Here is a 15,613-nt window from a genome sequence, read left to right on the forward strand (position 1 = left end):
GTTGTTTCTCCATGTTTTGAGTTTTCTTTAGAGGACAAGGCAGTGTATTGCTTGACATGATGCTTCATTACACCCTGCTGATGGAAGCAAGGAAAAACAGCAGTGAGCATACACGAAATAGTAAGATTGATGACATTAAAATCCTAAGGAAAAAAGTAATCCCAAGACTGAGGAAATCAGATTTTTTTACAAAAACAAATGCTGTCTTCCATTCAGATTTCAGAGTGCAAAGGCTTCACCTGTCCTTAGACAAAGAATCCCTACATTTAAGGACAGACGACACACTCCCGGCCATGAGAAGACGAATCCATCAGGAACGCGGGTGCCCTGGCAACCCCCCGGCGCTGCAGCTTTTCCGGCTCCTTTCAAACGGCAGCACCGGGGACCCCCCCGGCTCCCCCGCCGGCCGCGGCGATGGGCGCAGGTCACGCTCTGCCTCCTTGAACCGAGATTACACCGCTCCTCAAGCCGCCAGCGCGGCCTCCCCCCGGGGCTCGGGGCCGCCCGCATCATGACCCCTGCGGCGGCTTTGCGGAGCTGTCACAAACGGCCCGTGACGCCGCCGGCCGAGGCCGCGGTCGCGGCGCGGAGGGGGGCGGGCGGGCGGACGCTGCCGGGCCCCGCCGCGGGCCGGGGAGCCCCCGGGAGCCCCGCGGGGCGGCCGCCGGGCCATGGCGCTGCTGCCCGCGCTGCTGCTGCTGCTCCTGCCCCTGGCAGCGCTGGCGGCGGCGCTGGCCGCCGTGCTCCTCGGCCTCCCCAGCTACGACATCCCGCCCGGGGTGAACCAGCCCGCCAAGCTGCGCCTGGTCCTGGCGGTCCTCCTCGGCACCGCGGCCCTGGTGAGTCGCGCCCTCCGCCGCGCTGGTCGTTTCGGGGGGCGGGAGGATGTTTCCAGCCGAGCCGGGGGTGGGGGATACACGGTTCCGCAGGTCCGGCTCCGCCGGGGTCCCCCCGCCGTGAGGGTGGGCAGGCACCCCCCGCCCGATGCATCAAACCCCGGCCCACGGAGCGCGCTGGGAAGCAAAAAAAGAAGGAGCCTGGGTGATGATCCACACGCCCCTGCATCTCATGGGATGCGTGGGGCTGCGCATCATGGGGGGAGGCACTCCAGCGGACCTTGCTCATATCTTGGGCAAAACTCATTTTACATTCAGAAGTAGCGAGGGGCTCGTTAGCAGAGATTGCCAGCCCGCGGTGTTGGTTTAAGTCTCGAATTCAGAGCTGAGCTGCTCTTATCTCTGGTAAGAGCCCTCACCTTGAGGCGAAGTCACCTTGCACAAGGAAAACCACAGCTCTTCAACTGCTCCTGCCACAGCTGACGTTCGTGGTACCAAATCCGGTTAGGGCTGCTTTACTTAATCCCTGGACTCCCTTTTCCAGCATTGCATAAACAGCATTAGAGCTCGCCTGAGCTCTTCCTCTGTCACTTGCTATGTCTTTTAGTTTAAATCTTCGGTTTTCTCCTTTAGCCACAACATCACCTTTGCTATCACACAGACCTTCTTTTCCTCCACACTGTTTCTTACACCATTTACATCCTCTTGAAATTCCCTGACAAAGCGACCCAGCTCTCCTGAACCCCACTAGCAGGTGACAACAAGCGAATGGATAAAGACAGAGAAAATTGCTGATGTGGTACTAGAATGACACTGGATTTGAGTACAGGAAGTAAATATTTTTTAAAGTCTGTAGAACAAGCTTTATTGTGATCAGACACCAGGGCTCAAGTTGCTGTGTGTGAAGCCCAAATTTTTCAAGCTGATTCTTCAGATTCCAGCGGTTACTGGTATGATGAAAGGCAGAACTTCTTTTTGGTAAAACTAATCTAGGCAAACTTAAAACAAATACTTTTTTTTCCTGATTCTACCCTGGGATCTCTCACTTTCCTACGACCGGGAATTCGTATCTAGAAAACGAGCTGTGGAGTTACTTTTCCTCACTGTTTTCTATGGGTTTACTAAAGCAAAACCCAAGGACTAAACAACATATTAGAACGAACTCTCCTGTTGGTACTTAGGATCCAGGGAGCCATTTAGAGAGTGTTTGGGAGATGCTTGCATAGCTGCTATCCTCCACTAGGAACAGTCTTCATGCTAGTTATTCTAACTTCTTCTGTTATTATTATTATTATTATATTTTCTTGTAATTTATTCATATTTTACAACATCACCACTTTTTTTTTTTGTAAGTTCTGTGTTTCTTTAAAATTTCCCTCAAATACAGTTCAATACGGACACAGCGCAGAGTTTTTACACCTCGTAACTTAAGACTTTTCAACTTCTTTTTCTTCCAACAGGGGAGGATTTTGGAGAAGACCGGACTTTGCAGTCAGATCACTTTTGGCCGATACGTGCGACAGGGCCGGAAACTAAGGGTGGACCCAAAGCTCTTTATCCAGGATCTGCAGTTTAACAAAGTTCCTGTGAGGGTTTATCAGCCTAAAGCTGCCTCTGACGGGCAAAGGAGAGGAATCATCTTCTTCCATGGAGGAGGCTGGATGTTTGGAAGTCTCGGTAAGATATTTGCTGGAGGAATTGTAGTAATGCAGAAAGAACACTCATCTTTTGTAATATTGAAATAAGAGGTTTCAGTATGTAGTTTGGGAGGAAGTCTGAAGACAAACACATGCCTTGCTGGAATGACATTCCCTGGCTGTCTCAAGAATGAGGGCAATAGCAAAGCACTAATGAAAATACATCATTTCTTTTCCAGATACCTATGAAAAAGTATGCCGCTACTTATCCAGAGAAAGTGAATCGGTAGTTGTATCTGTTCAGTAAGTGAACCCTACCTACATCTCTTGTTTGATTATTGTTGCTTTGGTGCCACAGCAGAGCTCCCCTGGGTTTGGAGATGTTATTTTTTCAGAGAAATGTCTATAGAATTCAGTGAAGTCCATAAAGAAGCAAATAGTAATAACAGAGATTTCACAGCTCTTAACTGTTCATGCCCTGATACACTCAGAAAGGACCCAAATGGAAATATTTGGCACACTAAGAAAATCTATAAAAGCCAATCAAAAACTTAGATTAAAAAAGTCTTCCTTGTGCTGAACGTATGGACACGTAATAAGACGCTCCAAGCAATTGTGATGTATAGAAAAAGAGAGAATAATCACACGCTGTATTACTCTCATTTTACACATAGGAAGCAGAGGCACAAAATGATTGAGTTATCTTGTCAAGAATACACAGGGTGATTTCAGCATGACTAAGGAATGTTCAAAGGCTCTGGCAGGCTCTTAATCAGAAGACAATCCTACTTTACTGAGCCTTTGTATTTGAACAGACTATTTAGAGCTTATCCGCAATCACTAACTGAGGAATGCCTGCTTAGGGTATCGAATATCCCGACCTGGAAGAAAACCACCCCAAAATGATAGGGCTGAAAAGACAGCATGGGATACAATTTTCTGATTAACACATTTCCTTCTCTTACACTCGTCTCTTTTTGTGTATTAGGTATCGTTTAGCCCCTGAACACAAATACCCTGCTGCGTATGAAGACTGTCTCAATGCCACCCTACACTTCATGAAGAATATCGAGCACTACGGCGTGGATCCTGCCAATGTCATTGTCTGCGGGGACAGTGCTGGGGGCAATCTGGCAGCTGCTGTTTGCCAGACCCTTGCAGGTAGATCAGACCTCCCCAAACTACGCGCTCAGATCTTGATCTACCCAGGTCTTCAGGCACTGGACTTCAATTTACCATCCTATCATCAAAATCGGGGAGTCCCTCTCTTATTTCGAGAACGCGCCGCTTTCTTTGCTTTGCAGTACCTAAATGGCCACGCACTGCACATGCAAGAGGTCTTAGAGGGCTCTCATATTCCTCCAGACCTGAGGCTGAAGTACAGGAAGTGGGTGAGTCCAGATAATATCCCCGAAAAATTTAAGGTCAGGGGTGTGAAGCCACTTAGGCCCACTGATTTTGTAGCTGAAGTTTATGAGACAGTGAAAAGGTTCTGTGAGCCCAACCTGTGTCCACTGTTGGCCGAAGATGCTGTTGTTCACCAGCTGCCCGAGTCTTTCATCCTGACCTGTGAGTACGACGTGCTGCGGGACGACGGCTTGCTTTACAAGAAGAGACTGGAGGACAACGGGGTTCCAGTGACCTGGTACCACCTCGAGGACGGATTCCATGGAATCATAAGTCTATATGATTATTGCGGTTTCTCCTTTCCATCTGGGAAAAGGGGATTGGACAGCGTTGTTAACTTCCTAAAAAGCTTATAGTAAACACCTTAGATTCCACGAGTCTGTTCATGCCTCAATCTAGAAAAATATCTTTTTAGGATATTTAATATCAGGTGATGGGTAGTCAATCAAGGGCAGCCATAATCAATGATAACCAAGGCTCATCAGAACCTCATTCCAGCTGTTAGTTGGAACATGGAATATGCAAAGCTTTTACAAGCTTGTACCATGCTGCAAGCCCTTAGCCTTTAGCTACGTCAATAAAGAATTGTATTGTTTTGAATGGACATCCTGGTTTGTCCCACTTGTTTAAAATAAAACGTGCGAAGAGAGACTGTGTGTTGTGCAGGTATGTGTGGTGTGTTTGCATAGAGTACCACTCATATCATAAGATTTCGAGACATACTCTGCGCTCTGATTCTGAAACCTATTAGAGAAAAAAGCGCTGCTGACTTGAGTGGGTTAGGAACCATTGTTTTGCTCAAGAGTAAATCTGATGTAGCCTAGAATGTGGTTGGTGGAACAACAGTCGCCGTGGGGACAGTGAACAGATGGTTCTATGACCAAGCAGTTCCACACATCACCCGTGGTTCTCAGCACACTGGCAGCAGGACTGGAGCCCCTTTCCGCCCCAGTTTTAGCACTGGAGTACTGAGGAACCTTTCACCCACCCAACTGACAGACAACTCCAACAGCCAGGGCGGGAATATGGATGGAGAGAACTGGTGGAAAGTTAAACCCAAATACTCTACTAAAGTTCTCATTGGAAACTGGGTGGAAGACAGGGCACGGGTAAGGGCAGGGAAAAAGTGTGAGAGAGTGGAGTGGGTCAGAAGCAGTGCATCCTACTGCAGCCATAACAGAGTCCTGGCTTGTCTCGGAAGGGTGATAAAAGGAGAAGGATGAGCATCTTGCTTAGCCTACACTCATTCATTTTGTTAACAATCTGCCATTCTTCCCTAAGCCAGGACAGAAGCAATGCCCGAGCGTGGGTTTTATCGTGCCATTCACAGTGGGCATAACCATAGCCAATTAAAAATACTATAGCACTTTTATGGCAATCCCTTCAGACTGCTGTACAACTTACATATAACAATATATACAACTTCATAATATATACCAACATTATACAATATAGGCTCCATTACCCCTTCCATAACTTAATATTTATTATTAGTTATATCAGATGATCTTTAATTATTTGGCTATTGGTTTCATTTGCTTCTATAAACAAGAGCATCTTTGATAGTAGACCTGGTCGACAGATCACATGCCCTAATTAAGAGCTGAGCAAATTATCACCATTAGACATTTAACTTTGTCAAAACATGCCAGTTATATCCGATATTGGAGCTGTTGGGGCAAATCCTCCTGCCTATGCTAGAATTACTTGGTTTAGGTGCTAGTTCACATGGCAGGTGGAAGTATTGAACACCAAACCATGAATAATTTTTCAAGGGCTGAACAGTATCTTATATTTACAGCGAGGAGTCAATCCAGTATCGTATAATTGCACCAGCTGACTTTACCATCTGAGAAAAACTACATAATACAGACTCGCATCCAAATAAGTCCTTTTTAAATGTGCAGATGAGGGAAGCAGCACTGGAACAGAGCTGCTGTAATTCTCAGATTCCCTCAGCTGTACTAAGTGTTGTGTATCTTTCCAGTCGGTAAAATCCACTGAGAAACCTGGCAGCAGCATCTACAGCACAGACTTCATTTCTTTCCCAGATCACAAACCAGACCAATTCCTGAGGAGAACCCTGACTGAGAAATACAGGGTAAGTAAAGGAAATTTCCAATGTAGGGCTGTGTGTGGCAGCATTCCGAACAGCAATGATCTTTGACTAATACTTCAATCGAATTTCCCCCAAGTAACACCTGCTAGAATGTCCCTTTCTCCGAGGTGCCCCTCCACCCCCAAATATCCGTGTCATTCTCTCCTGGCAGACAGTACAGATAGCGCAAGCGCACACTGAAACACTTAAGCAGCGCAAGACAATCGGCTCTTCATTCCCAGCCTTCTTAAATGTATCTGCAAACCCGCGATGTATGTGTTGAAATCAGACGAATCAGATCTCATGACATACAGATGTAGGTGCTTATTTTAACTAGAAAATTATTTTACTTGAAATGCAAATGCCCTTATTTTCAGGGATTAAATAACAAGTAATATAAGTACTGTCATTTTGTGGTATCACTGGTAGCACAGTGCGACTCAAAAGCATGCTGAGCCATCTCAATGTGGCATTTCATCTACGTCTCCTTTCAGGGCCTGCCAATACAGTACCTCTTCACCCATCACGATGAACCAAGAAGCCGGTATTTAGTATCGGAGTATGATGATAAATACAACAGACACGGTTATAGCCCTGTGCTGCCTCCTCTCCGCACCTGGAATGGACGCAGGCTCTCCTGGATTCCTCAGAAATCAGATTTCCCCATTATTGGTAGGTTTGGGCATTACCAATTCAAACGGATGGAACGTGGTGCAGTGGGCAATACGTAGACTCAGAGCCAGGAACCTCCTTCTGTTTGAATTCTAAAAATGGGTCTTGTGGTGAATTTTGGCTACTTTCTCACCCAATCAGTAGCTTGTTTTTCAGATAGATGAAGTGGATATGTTATCCATACAACAATACTTAATGACCATAGCAAGCACTGAACAGATTTCTCTCCCCCATGCACTAATGCAAGACACAGCTGAAAACAAGGAGAGCTGTGAGATACAACCAGCAGGGGAATTCTCACAGCCATACTATGTTTCCCAATTTAAGTGACATGTACAGCTCTGTTAACTTTTAAAATATCTACCAGAGAGACTGTGAAGAATCAGGACTCCTTACATTTATGGCATTACTGCTGTCCTCTCGATATCGAACAGTGATTCTCCCTTCCAGGCAGAGGGTAGACACACATGCCCTGGGAACAAAAAGACCAGTGTTGTCCTTCATCTGCTGTCAGTACAAATATTCCATATGGCAACTGTGGAGTCAAAACACTAGGACCAAAAATTTAATTCTATCATTTTTCTAACATTTAATCATTTCCTGTCTCAGAACCACCCACCAACTATGGCCTCCTTGAGTACCTGATGAAAAAATGGTACAAGAAGGAAGCTGGAGTGATGAACAGTGTCTACACGGTCTCCTACCAACGCCCACCCATTTCTCCTTTTGATATTTGGCAACTGAAACATCCAACCAAAACTCGATACGTCCCTTCCAGCCGGGGACGTCTTCCCACGAGCACCAACAGGATCCTGGACTACGAAGGGGGTCAGAAATATCTGGAAGCTGTCGGTGAACTGGTGAGAGCCAGGAAGCCAAGGGAAGCCTCTGCGTAAACTGCTTAGGGTGATCTTAAGTACTACTTAATATAGCTTGTTACTGCTATATATAAGAGTGACCTGTTCCATGCGGAATAAATGAGAACTGGGTTATATAGGCGGAGCTGCCGGGTTCCATTCTGGGAATATTTCAAAAGATATTAAATCACTGAAAACAAAATTTTCATCTGTTGGTTTCCAGTCAATGAGTCGTTGCAGTCAGAAAGAACAAACCAGGGTGGGATTGAATCGGAAAGGATATAAATTTCTTAATTGATTTATCCTTAGTTGTTCTTTTCATTTTTACACAGCTTGCTAAACATTTCTTTAATGAAAGAGGAGAACAGAAACTTGTGCTATTCCATAATATGTCTGAAACATCCAAGAATAAAGTAGATACATGAAATGGCTGCATAAGTAGGGACAAGGTGAACCAAGGTTTCTCCCAGTGTGGTGAACGAGCAGACCTTGATTGCCCTTGGCTGCACACACCAAACGGCACTTAATAGTAGATAAGCTGCAAAGTGAATTGTGTTGGCTGACCTTGCATTACCTGAAAGAAATAGCTATATTCTACTGGATAGGCCACCCCAATATGTTACTCAGTCAAGAAAGTATGTGAACAATCTACATAAAGAATGCCGACAGAAGGTTCAAATTCTTACTGCACCGATGTGCAACTTTTGCATTTAAATCACCTTTGGTCCAGAAAAGATATCTGTAAACTTCAGCTGCTGTTGGTCTGAGGCTCAGCAATAAACTTGCAGTTAAAGGCTTAGATTAGATATATCTGGAATTAATTCAATGCGTATTTATTTCTTCATCGTTTTTGCTCAAGATTAGCAATATTAGAAATATTCCGGGGAAGGTGCTTAGAAGAGCTATCCAAGTCAGTTAACTGGTAAAACAGCTTCACCGGTCTAAATTCAAACACTACCTAACAGGGACACAACGGCTGCCAAGTCCTGGCCTCCGGGTCCAGCTGTTCCATCCACTGATTTCTTCGAACAGCACAAAAAAATTATTTACTAGCTTTTAAAAAGCATTTGTATTGGGTCCTTTTCTAGACAGCGTGGCTTTCCTCGTAGAAATACTATTCCACGTTGGCAGGAACTACAGCTCTCATCAGGATTTTCATCCAACCAAGCAAATTCCTGCCACAAAGTGCTGTGTCACGGATCCTTGCAGGGACACGGAGGATCGTGCAGGGGCAGAGTCCCGCTGGTCTCAATATGACTCAGTTAACCATTAAGCAGGGGTTGGTCCTGCTTACTCACCCCAACAAAGGGTGCATAAACTTCTCAGACACCTCGTACTCACTCTATAATCCACACTCACATTTCAAAGCAGCCACTTGTCTTCAAGAGCAGTTAAAGGGGGCAGAAGCGCAGCAGCACATCAGGAACCTGATCTATGTGATGAGCTGCCTCTGATCAAGCCATTCCCTCCGTTCTTTTGGTTTGAGTCTTATTTCCTTGTGACTTAAGATCTACACAAGTTCCAAAGGCTATTTGTGGGAATTACTTCACAAAGGAGCAAGGTTGGGATATTAAAGAACTTCTGCAGAATGGAATGACATTTTTCTATATGTAACTGTGAGGTAGCTCCCAAGCTGGTTGGTGTAGAGAATAAAGGAAATAATTTTGCAGTTGCAAGGATGGAGGCATTTACTCTGGGTATTAGAAGGGGTTGGTCAGCAGGTCAGAGAGGTTCTCCTGCCCCTCTGCTCTGCCCTGGGGAGACCACACCTGGAATATTGTGTCCAGTTGTGGCCCCTCAGTTCCAGAAGGACAGGGAACTGCTGGAGAGAGTCCAGCGCAGCCACCAAGATGCTGAAGGGAGTGGAGCATCTCCCGTGTGAGGAAAGGCTGAGGGAGCTGGGGCTCTGGAGCTGGACAAGAGGAGACTGAGGGGGGACTCATTCATGTCTACATATATATACAGGGTGAGTGTCAGAAGGATGGAGCCAGGCTCTTCTCGGTGACAACCAGTGATAGGGCAAGGGGCAATGGGTTCAAACCGGAACACAAAAGGTTCCACTTAAACTTGAGAAGAAACTTCTTCCTGGTGAGGGTGTCAGAGCCTGGCCCAGGCTGCCCAGGGAGGTTGTGGAGTCTCCTTCTCTGCAGACATTCAAACCCGCCTGGACCCCTTCCTGTGGAACCTCAGCTGGGTGTTCCTGCTCCATGGGGGGATTGCACTGGATGAGCTTTCCAGGTCCCTTCCAATCCCTGATATTCTGGGATTCTGGGATTCTGTGTATGGAAGAACCTGAGTTCTATTCAATGATGACCCATAAGGAAATTGTCATACAAATAACATCCTAGTTTTTTAGCAGCAATAACATTTGCTAAGAAGGAAAAATTCTGTAGGCACAGCATTTTATAGGAAGATGCTCTTTAATGTCACATACTTTTACTCTTTCAAATTGCAAAACCCCCTAAGGACGTCAACCTCGTTGTGCAGAACTCAGCTGTAAACAGACAATACAGAGACAGCCCCTGGCCCAGAGAGCTCCCAAACCTACAGTTGTTTAAATACTCTGTCAGGATTTAAAATAATACATTGAACAAGCCAGTCCATTTTTTTAAACTAAGAACTCCGGATTGACTGCATGAATATGTACTTACCTGCTGGAGTGCTGTAAATATGTAATTTAGGCTGCTGCCTCATGACATATTTTGCGTCTAATTTAAGGAACTGTATATTTGGACAAGAGGGTCTGGACGCCTGTCAGGTAAATATTACAAGCTGCAAATTTTCACAGCAGATTTAACACTAAATTTAGTTAGCACTCTATATAAAGAGCACATTGACCTGGTGGTAGCCCTTGTCCTTGACAGCAGTTGGCCTGCGTCGCAGCGAAGGATCCCTGAGGAACGCTGCCCAAACCTCCCCTGCGTTTCATACACCGCCATTGTGCCCCGGCAGCCCCGACGTCCTTTATATCAGCATTGCAGCTCCAGCTGCCATGGCAGCTCAGAGCCTTGTGCTCCTTAGTTCACCTCAAGGTGGGGAACGCTCCTGCCACATCGAAAAGTGCTTATGGAGAAGAGGCTTAGAGGCATTGATTAAATTTCTTGGGTGTCTCAGCCTAGCAGCCAATACAGACAAAGTCTTGGATTTTAAACATTTAAAATAAAGCAATTTTGAATTCCTACAGTGATGCAGAAGCTACGGCTTTGCACATGCTGGTTGTTGATAACTGCCCACAGAGCCAGCTTTCTAATTTAAACTCTTCACTTGGAGGTATCTAGAGGAACGCTATAAAAATCCCCTGGTTTGTACAAGCAAGGCTGCATTTTTCTCCTGTTCCCCCAAATGCTTGAGCTTTGAAAGGTCCTTTAGTTACGCCAATGGTCTCACCGGGCAGGCCGCTTCCCATCAATATTCCCGATATTGTATTGTCAGTAATTTTACTTTTAAATATATACTTAGCACAATCCAAATATTTGCTTTTGTAAAACAGGTGTGGACTTGCATCGCAGTGTATATCACTACATACCACACGGACAATGCCCATTACTGCTATTTAAATAATAAACGTTGAAATATAATAAATATTGAAAGGAAATGACTTAATCTAGCCTCTCAAGTTCTTAACCACAGGAATCTCACTGGTGAACAGAACCTGGGTGAGATCTCGAGCAGGTTAGGGCAGACCAAGGCTTGGTCCACAGGCAAACACGGGCAGTGCAGCCGCGCAGGGAAGCAGCAGGGGGCAGGATTTGCTCTGCTTCAGTTCGCCCTGAACCCCGCACCACGGTGCTGTGGCTCCTCTGGCACTAAGAACAGCTCATGAGGAGCTGTCACCCGGCCTGTGACACCCCCAGCACCCCTGGGTACCGCAGACATCCCGGTCTAACCAGAGGGCTGCTGGTGGGTGAGGTCTGGTCTCTCTCCCCCTCTCCGATTTAAGGGAGATGAGCACCCTCTGTTTTCTACAGAGACAAAATTTCTGCACCGTATCTCTGTTCGGAGGATGCAGCTTTCCCCAATGTTTTGAATTCCCTGGAGACGGAAGTGCCATCGCTACTGTTCTTTATTTCTCCTACAGTAGAAATGAGGTCACGGCGGGTGGAAGGTAAACGGTGCTTGATTTTATGCCCAGGTAGTTGTTAAATGGCACACGACTGACAGACAAGGCAGCAACAGCTCTCGCTCCCCTTATGAATACTTTTTACTTCTGGAAATAGTCAATGCACTTACAACAGCAGTAAATGTCAATGCAAGCCAGCCCAAAATGACCTGCAGTGTTCTAACACGAACCATCTGCACCATCACACAAATTCACGTGATTTACACCCTGGCCACTTCCACCTTTCACACCCCACGATGCCATTTTTGAAGACATTGCTATATCCCAGAAATGCTGCCCTCCAGTTTCCAGGGGGAACCAGCCCTTTGCGGATGATTAAATACCCGGAGACAGCGTGGTTTGCCTGCAGAGTCGGAGGAACAACACAGGCATTTCGATCCCTATTTCCATATTTTCAACACTTGACTAAACTTTCTTCCCACAAAATGTTTGCGTAGAGCGAACTGTTCTGCTTGACTGTGCAGACAGGATTGTCACCCCGCGTTTACGTTGTCGGGGTTGTTGGCCTGTACCTGTTTCCCCGACTAACGACTCTTTTCTCTCGCTGGTCATTTCACAGACACGGCTTCTTATTTTCTATTTATAGGGACTATTCGCAAAGCCACCTCAGTCAGTGGCACTGAAATCCCATAATCAGCAAACTGCTACAGGGGAAAATATGTTCCAATTACTATGAAATGAGAAATGTGCTGCTTTTCAAAGCTGCTAATGAAGAAAATCAAAATAGCATCTTCCAGCGAGCTGGTGGCAGAGCTACAGTGTTCAAAGTTTAAATCTGAACACAAAGCGAGGACTCTCAAGCTCCCAAATACCAAAGCCATTAATGTCAAAAATGCCTGTGAGGTTTCACATGGCCTTTTAAAAAGTGCACACTGGCACCAACCCCCTGAAATAATGGACCAGTTTGTTTCCAAGCTGGAATAAATTTCCTGTTTTTGTAAGGTGAACGCAGCTCTGGCTTATGGTGCTACTTGATCACAGGCATCTGCTTCTGCCCCCAGCCAGGACAGCCGGCGCAGGGGAATTTAGTCAGAGTGCTCTAATTTTATTCAGATTTGTATTTAGCTTCAGACAGTGCGAAATAGCAGCTTTTAAATCATGGTTTTTTTACAGAGATTACCACTGCGGAATGAAAGCGGGAGAATTTGCCAGCTTCACAGTTAAAATAATGTTTTTCTTGCCTTAAAATGTATTGAGTCACAGCAAACTTCCAGCCATTTTTAAGGCCTATTTTAAGGAGACCCACTATTGATGATTATTTTCTTCCCTTTAGAATCCTGCAATGGTAATTATTCCCTCATTTTCACATACTGATGGCAAACCTATGTCAGGAGTACAATCAGTTGCCTATATAAGTATTGACATGCAGACTTACCGTGATATCAGCCACTGTAGGACTAAGCTTAACTATCTAAGCAAAAGTTATCATCCTGAGTCCTTAAACTCTGCTGGAAAAGGCATCATAACATATACAACACAGCAGGGACTCGGACTATATTGCTGGGGGAATTACGAATTCTACAGCGTGAGATGCATCACGTGCAATAGGGTCCACAGTAAACTGAAAACAGTGGGAAGATTTCCAGCTGTCTGCAAAAGACCTATGGTCAGGCTGTTAATACTTAGTTCTTAGAACTGCAACTCCTGGGATTACAGATAATTCTATTTCTAGACTGTGGTGACTCACAAGAAATCCCCCTTTTCTTGTATCCACTCATCCATTTGCACTTCAAAGTTCTGGGGGACATTCTTCTCCCTCCCTTTTTTCTTTATAGATTAAATCCCACACTGTCCAATGAGTCAGGCTCAACCTTAACACCAACAATTGTCACTGTGAGGCTATGGTGGCACCAAATGGTTTTTCTTTGGTTTCAGGGCAGAGTCCCATTGTGCAAGCTGGATACCCACGGTTCCCTCTTCCCAAAATGTTGGTGCTTTCCGCAAATGATCACAAAATGTTCCAGCAAAAGATACCAACTGCAGATCATCTGTGTTCAATGATCCAAGCAAGTATGTGCTGCTGTCGATGTGGACGTTGGTGGTTCTGCAAACAAGTCAATGGTACAAGCTCAGCAATAGGAACACAGCAACTTTTAAGCAGAAAATCTGTGTATTTGTGACAGTCCAGCTATAGGTCATGGAGATCGACTTTTTGGTGGGTTTTGCAGATTGTGCCACACGCTGTGCAGCTGAGGTTGGACAATTTCTTTGCACCTAAGGTAGTTAAGAGCAGCAATAGGTCCAGCAGTACCAGCACCCATCCTCCCAACTTGTACACAGCAATACAGCATTACCAGCTTCAGCATCAGCATTTCTCTTCTCCAAAATCATTCTGGCCCCATTGAAGCCAGAGGTCAAAGTCTAATTTATCAAAGTCTCTGTGAGACATGCAAAAAGATCCCAAATTTGTCATTTCTTTCCCTCTCACAGATAAGGAAAGGCAACAACTACCCAAAGTTTTTGCCGTCACAAGTTTGATGTCAGAGACAATTGCCTTCAGGTCTTAAAGCAAAGCGCAAAACGTATGTTTGAAGAGGTTATTTGAACACTTGGCCTCTCCGCGGTCCAACACGCCACCCAGGAAACTAATTCCAAGAACACGTGCCTTGAAAAAATAACCTTTACAAAAAGACAGCTGTTGATGCTGCACATCTCAGCTCAGACATTTGGTCGGCCAGCCTAAACCTACGACAAGCTGTGCCCACCTACGGATGGAAGCCATAGTCCATCATCAGCTAAATATATTTCTATTGCAATAGAGGCAGAACACAAGAACAGCCTGCAGGTCTCCACTTGCTAAACTAAGGGATCAATTCCCTAATTCAGCTGGGAGAAGTAATCAAAGCGGACTGGAATTCCAGCCAGCAGACAAACAGGGTTGTATTGTCTGTGTATCCCAAAACAAACATCACATGAATGCTCTGCTTGGCCAAGAAAATGGAAAACGAATCATCACCTTTTGTATACAGATCTATAGATTGATGTGTTTGGCCCTAGCTTGAAAATGTGGAAATTACAGTTGTTTATGGGATTTGGAAACAAATTTTACTCATTTGCTGGTCAAAACCTCATACAAATCTAGGGGGTTCTACCTGAACTTCAAGGGATTTTCTAGTTTCTGTCCATACATAGAGCTCTCAGGTGTATTTCAGCCAACATTGGAGCACTCCCTCAATTAATGGGGAGGGAGTGAGCAGGAGAAACAGAGTTCAATCTGAAATCACCACCCATGTCATTTTACCTGCCGGGACAAACACCTTTGCCTGAGCGAAGGCAGACAAGGCTCATGAAGCAGCTGCTTCACTGAATGAAGGGCAGAAAAACTGTTAAAATTCCTAAATCCAGAGCACAATTGATGCCCATGTTGTAACACACCCTGGGATGCTGACAGTAAGTCAGCAGGTAGGTTGGTGTTATTTTGCATTTTGCAGATATGCTTTTTTAACCAGCAACTCCCATGCTTTCTTAGCCTGTAAATTGCCCGTTTCCCCTCCCACTTCTACTTTTGTGATAACGTTTTATTTGAATCTTGTTCTCCATTTAACCTGGGCCCTGTACAGCCCCAGGAGATGCTCTGCCTTCAACTGGGATGGGCAGGTGGTTCTGCAGAGATGGAACACCCGTAACCTCCAAAAAGGGACAATGTGAGAGGGGACAGACAGTCTCAGGTGGGTGATGCCTTTTGAGCGCATCTCTAGCAAGCACATTTCACCAAAATAAAAAGAAGCCTACGATTTTTGCTGATCATTTTTTCCCTTTCACACTCAGTCAAATGTTCTATCAGTTGGGAATCTCCCAAGCTTTTCTTTATTTAAAGAGCTCTCGATATTCTTTTCCAGTAAGTCAGCATTACTGTGGTAAACACGGAGCCTTTCATAACCTTGCTGTGTGTGATCCCTTCTGAAAGTCACTCTGCAATCAAATGTACGGGGATTTCATAATAGTAATTTGCCACACTGTCAGAAATAGGCTTATCGGGCTGCTGT

The 15,613-nt window shown here is 45.3% G+C and overlaps 2 protein-coding genes across 2 annotated transcripts; both read left to right on the plus strand.

Moving 5' to 3' along the window:
- The first annotated feature begins 320 nt into the window (after nucleotides 1-320).
- Nucleotides 321-4,484, plus strand: LOC136111205 (arylacetamide deacetylase-like 4). Its single transcript, XM_065855190.2, has 4 exons — nucleotides 321-839; nucleotides 2,297-2,513; nucleotides 2,713-2,776; nucleotides 3,462-4,484. Exons 1-4 carry the CDS (start codon nucleotides 672-674, stop codon nucleotides 4,234-4,236), a joined length of 1,224 nt encoding a protein of 407 aa, XP_065711262.1. The 5' UTR covers nucleotides 321-671; the 3' UTR covers nucleotides 4,237-4,484.
- A 421-nt stretch (nucleotides 4,485-4,905) lies between these two features.
- On the plus strand, nucleotides 4,906-7,546 carry CFAP107 (cilia and flagella associated protein 107). Its single transcript, XM_065855472.2, has 4 exons — nucleotides 4,906-4,989; nucleotides 5,868-5,981; nucleotides 6,473-6,650; nucleotides 7,260-7,546. Exons 1-4 carry the CDS (start codon nucleotides 4,906-4,908, stop codon nucleotides 7,544-7,546), a joined length of 663 nt encoding a protein of 220 aa, XP_065711544.2.
- The last annotated feature ends 8,067 nt before the right edge of the window (nucleotides 7,547-15,613 follow it).

The sequence above is a fragment of the Patagioenas fasciata genome, chromosome 23 (assembly GCF_037038585.1).
Source record: "Patagioenas fasciata isolate bPatFas1 chromosome 23, bPatFas1.hap1, whole genome shotgun sequence".
Taxonomy (NCBI): Eukaryota; Metazoa; Chordata; class Aves; order Columbiformes; family Columbidae; genus Patagioenas; species Patagioenas fasciata.

What these genes read in the sequence shown, in the direction of transcription:
- LOC136111205 (XM_065855190.2), top strand. Translation starts at nt 672, where the DNA reads ATGGCGCTGCTGCCCGCGCTGCTGCTGCTGCTCCTGCCCCTGGCAGCG. An exon ending in CTGGATGTTTGGAAGTCTCG is followed by an intron (nt 2,514 to 2,712) that starts GTAAGATATTTG and finishes TTTCTTTTCCAG; the next exon opens with ATACCTATGAAAAAGTATGC. An exon ending in TCGGTAGTTGTATCTGTTCA is followed by an intron (nt 2,777 to 3,461) that starts GTAAGTGAACCC and finishes TTTGTGTATTAG; the next exon opens with GTATCGTTTAGCCCCTGAAC.
- CFAP107 (XM_065855472.2), top strand. Translation starts at nt 4,906, where the DNA reads ATGGATGGAGAGAACTGGTGGAAAGTTAAACCCAAATACTCTACTAAA. An exon ending in GGGTGGAAGACAGGGCACGG is followed by an intron (nt 4,990 to 5,867) that starts GTAAGGGCAGGG and finishes GTATCTTTCCAG; the next exon opens with TCGGTAAAATCCACTGAGAA. An exon ending in CCCTGACTGAGAAATACAGG is followed by an intron (nt 5,982 to 6,472) that starts GTAAGTAAAGGA and finishes GTCTCCTTTCAG; the next exon opens with GGCCTGCCAATACAGTACCT.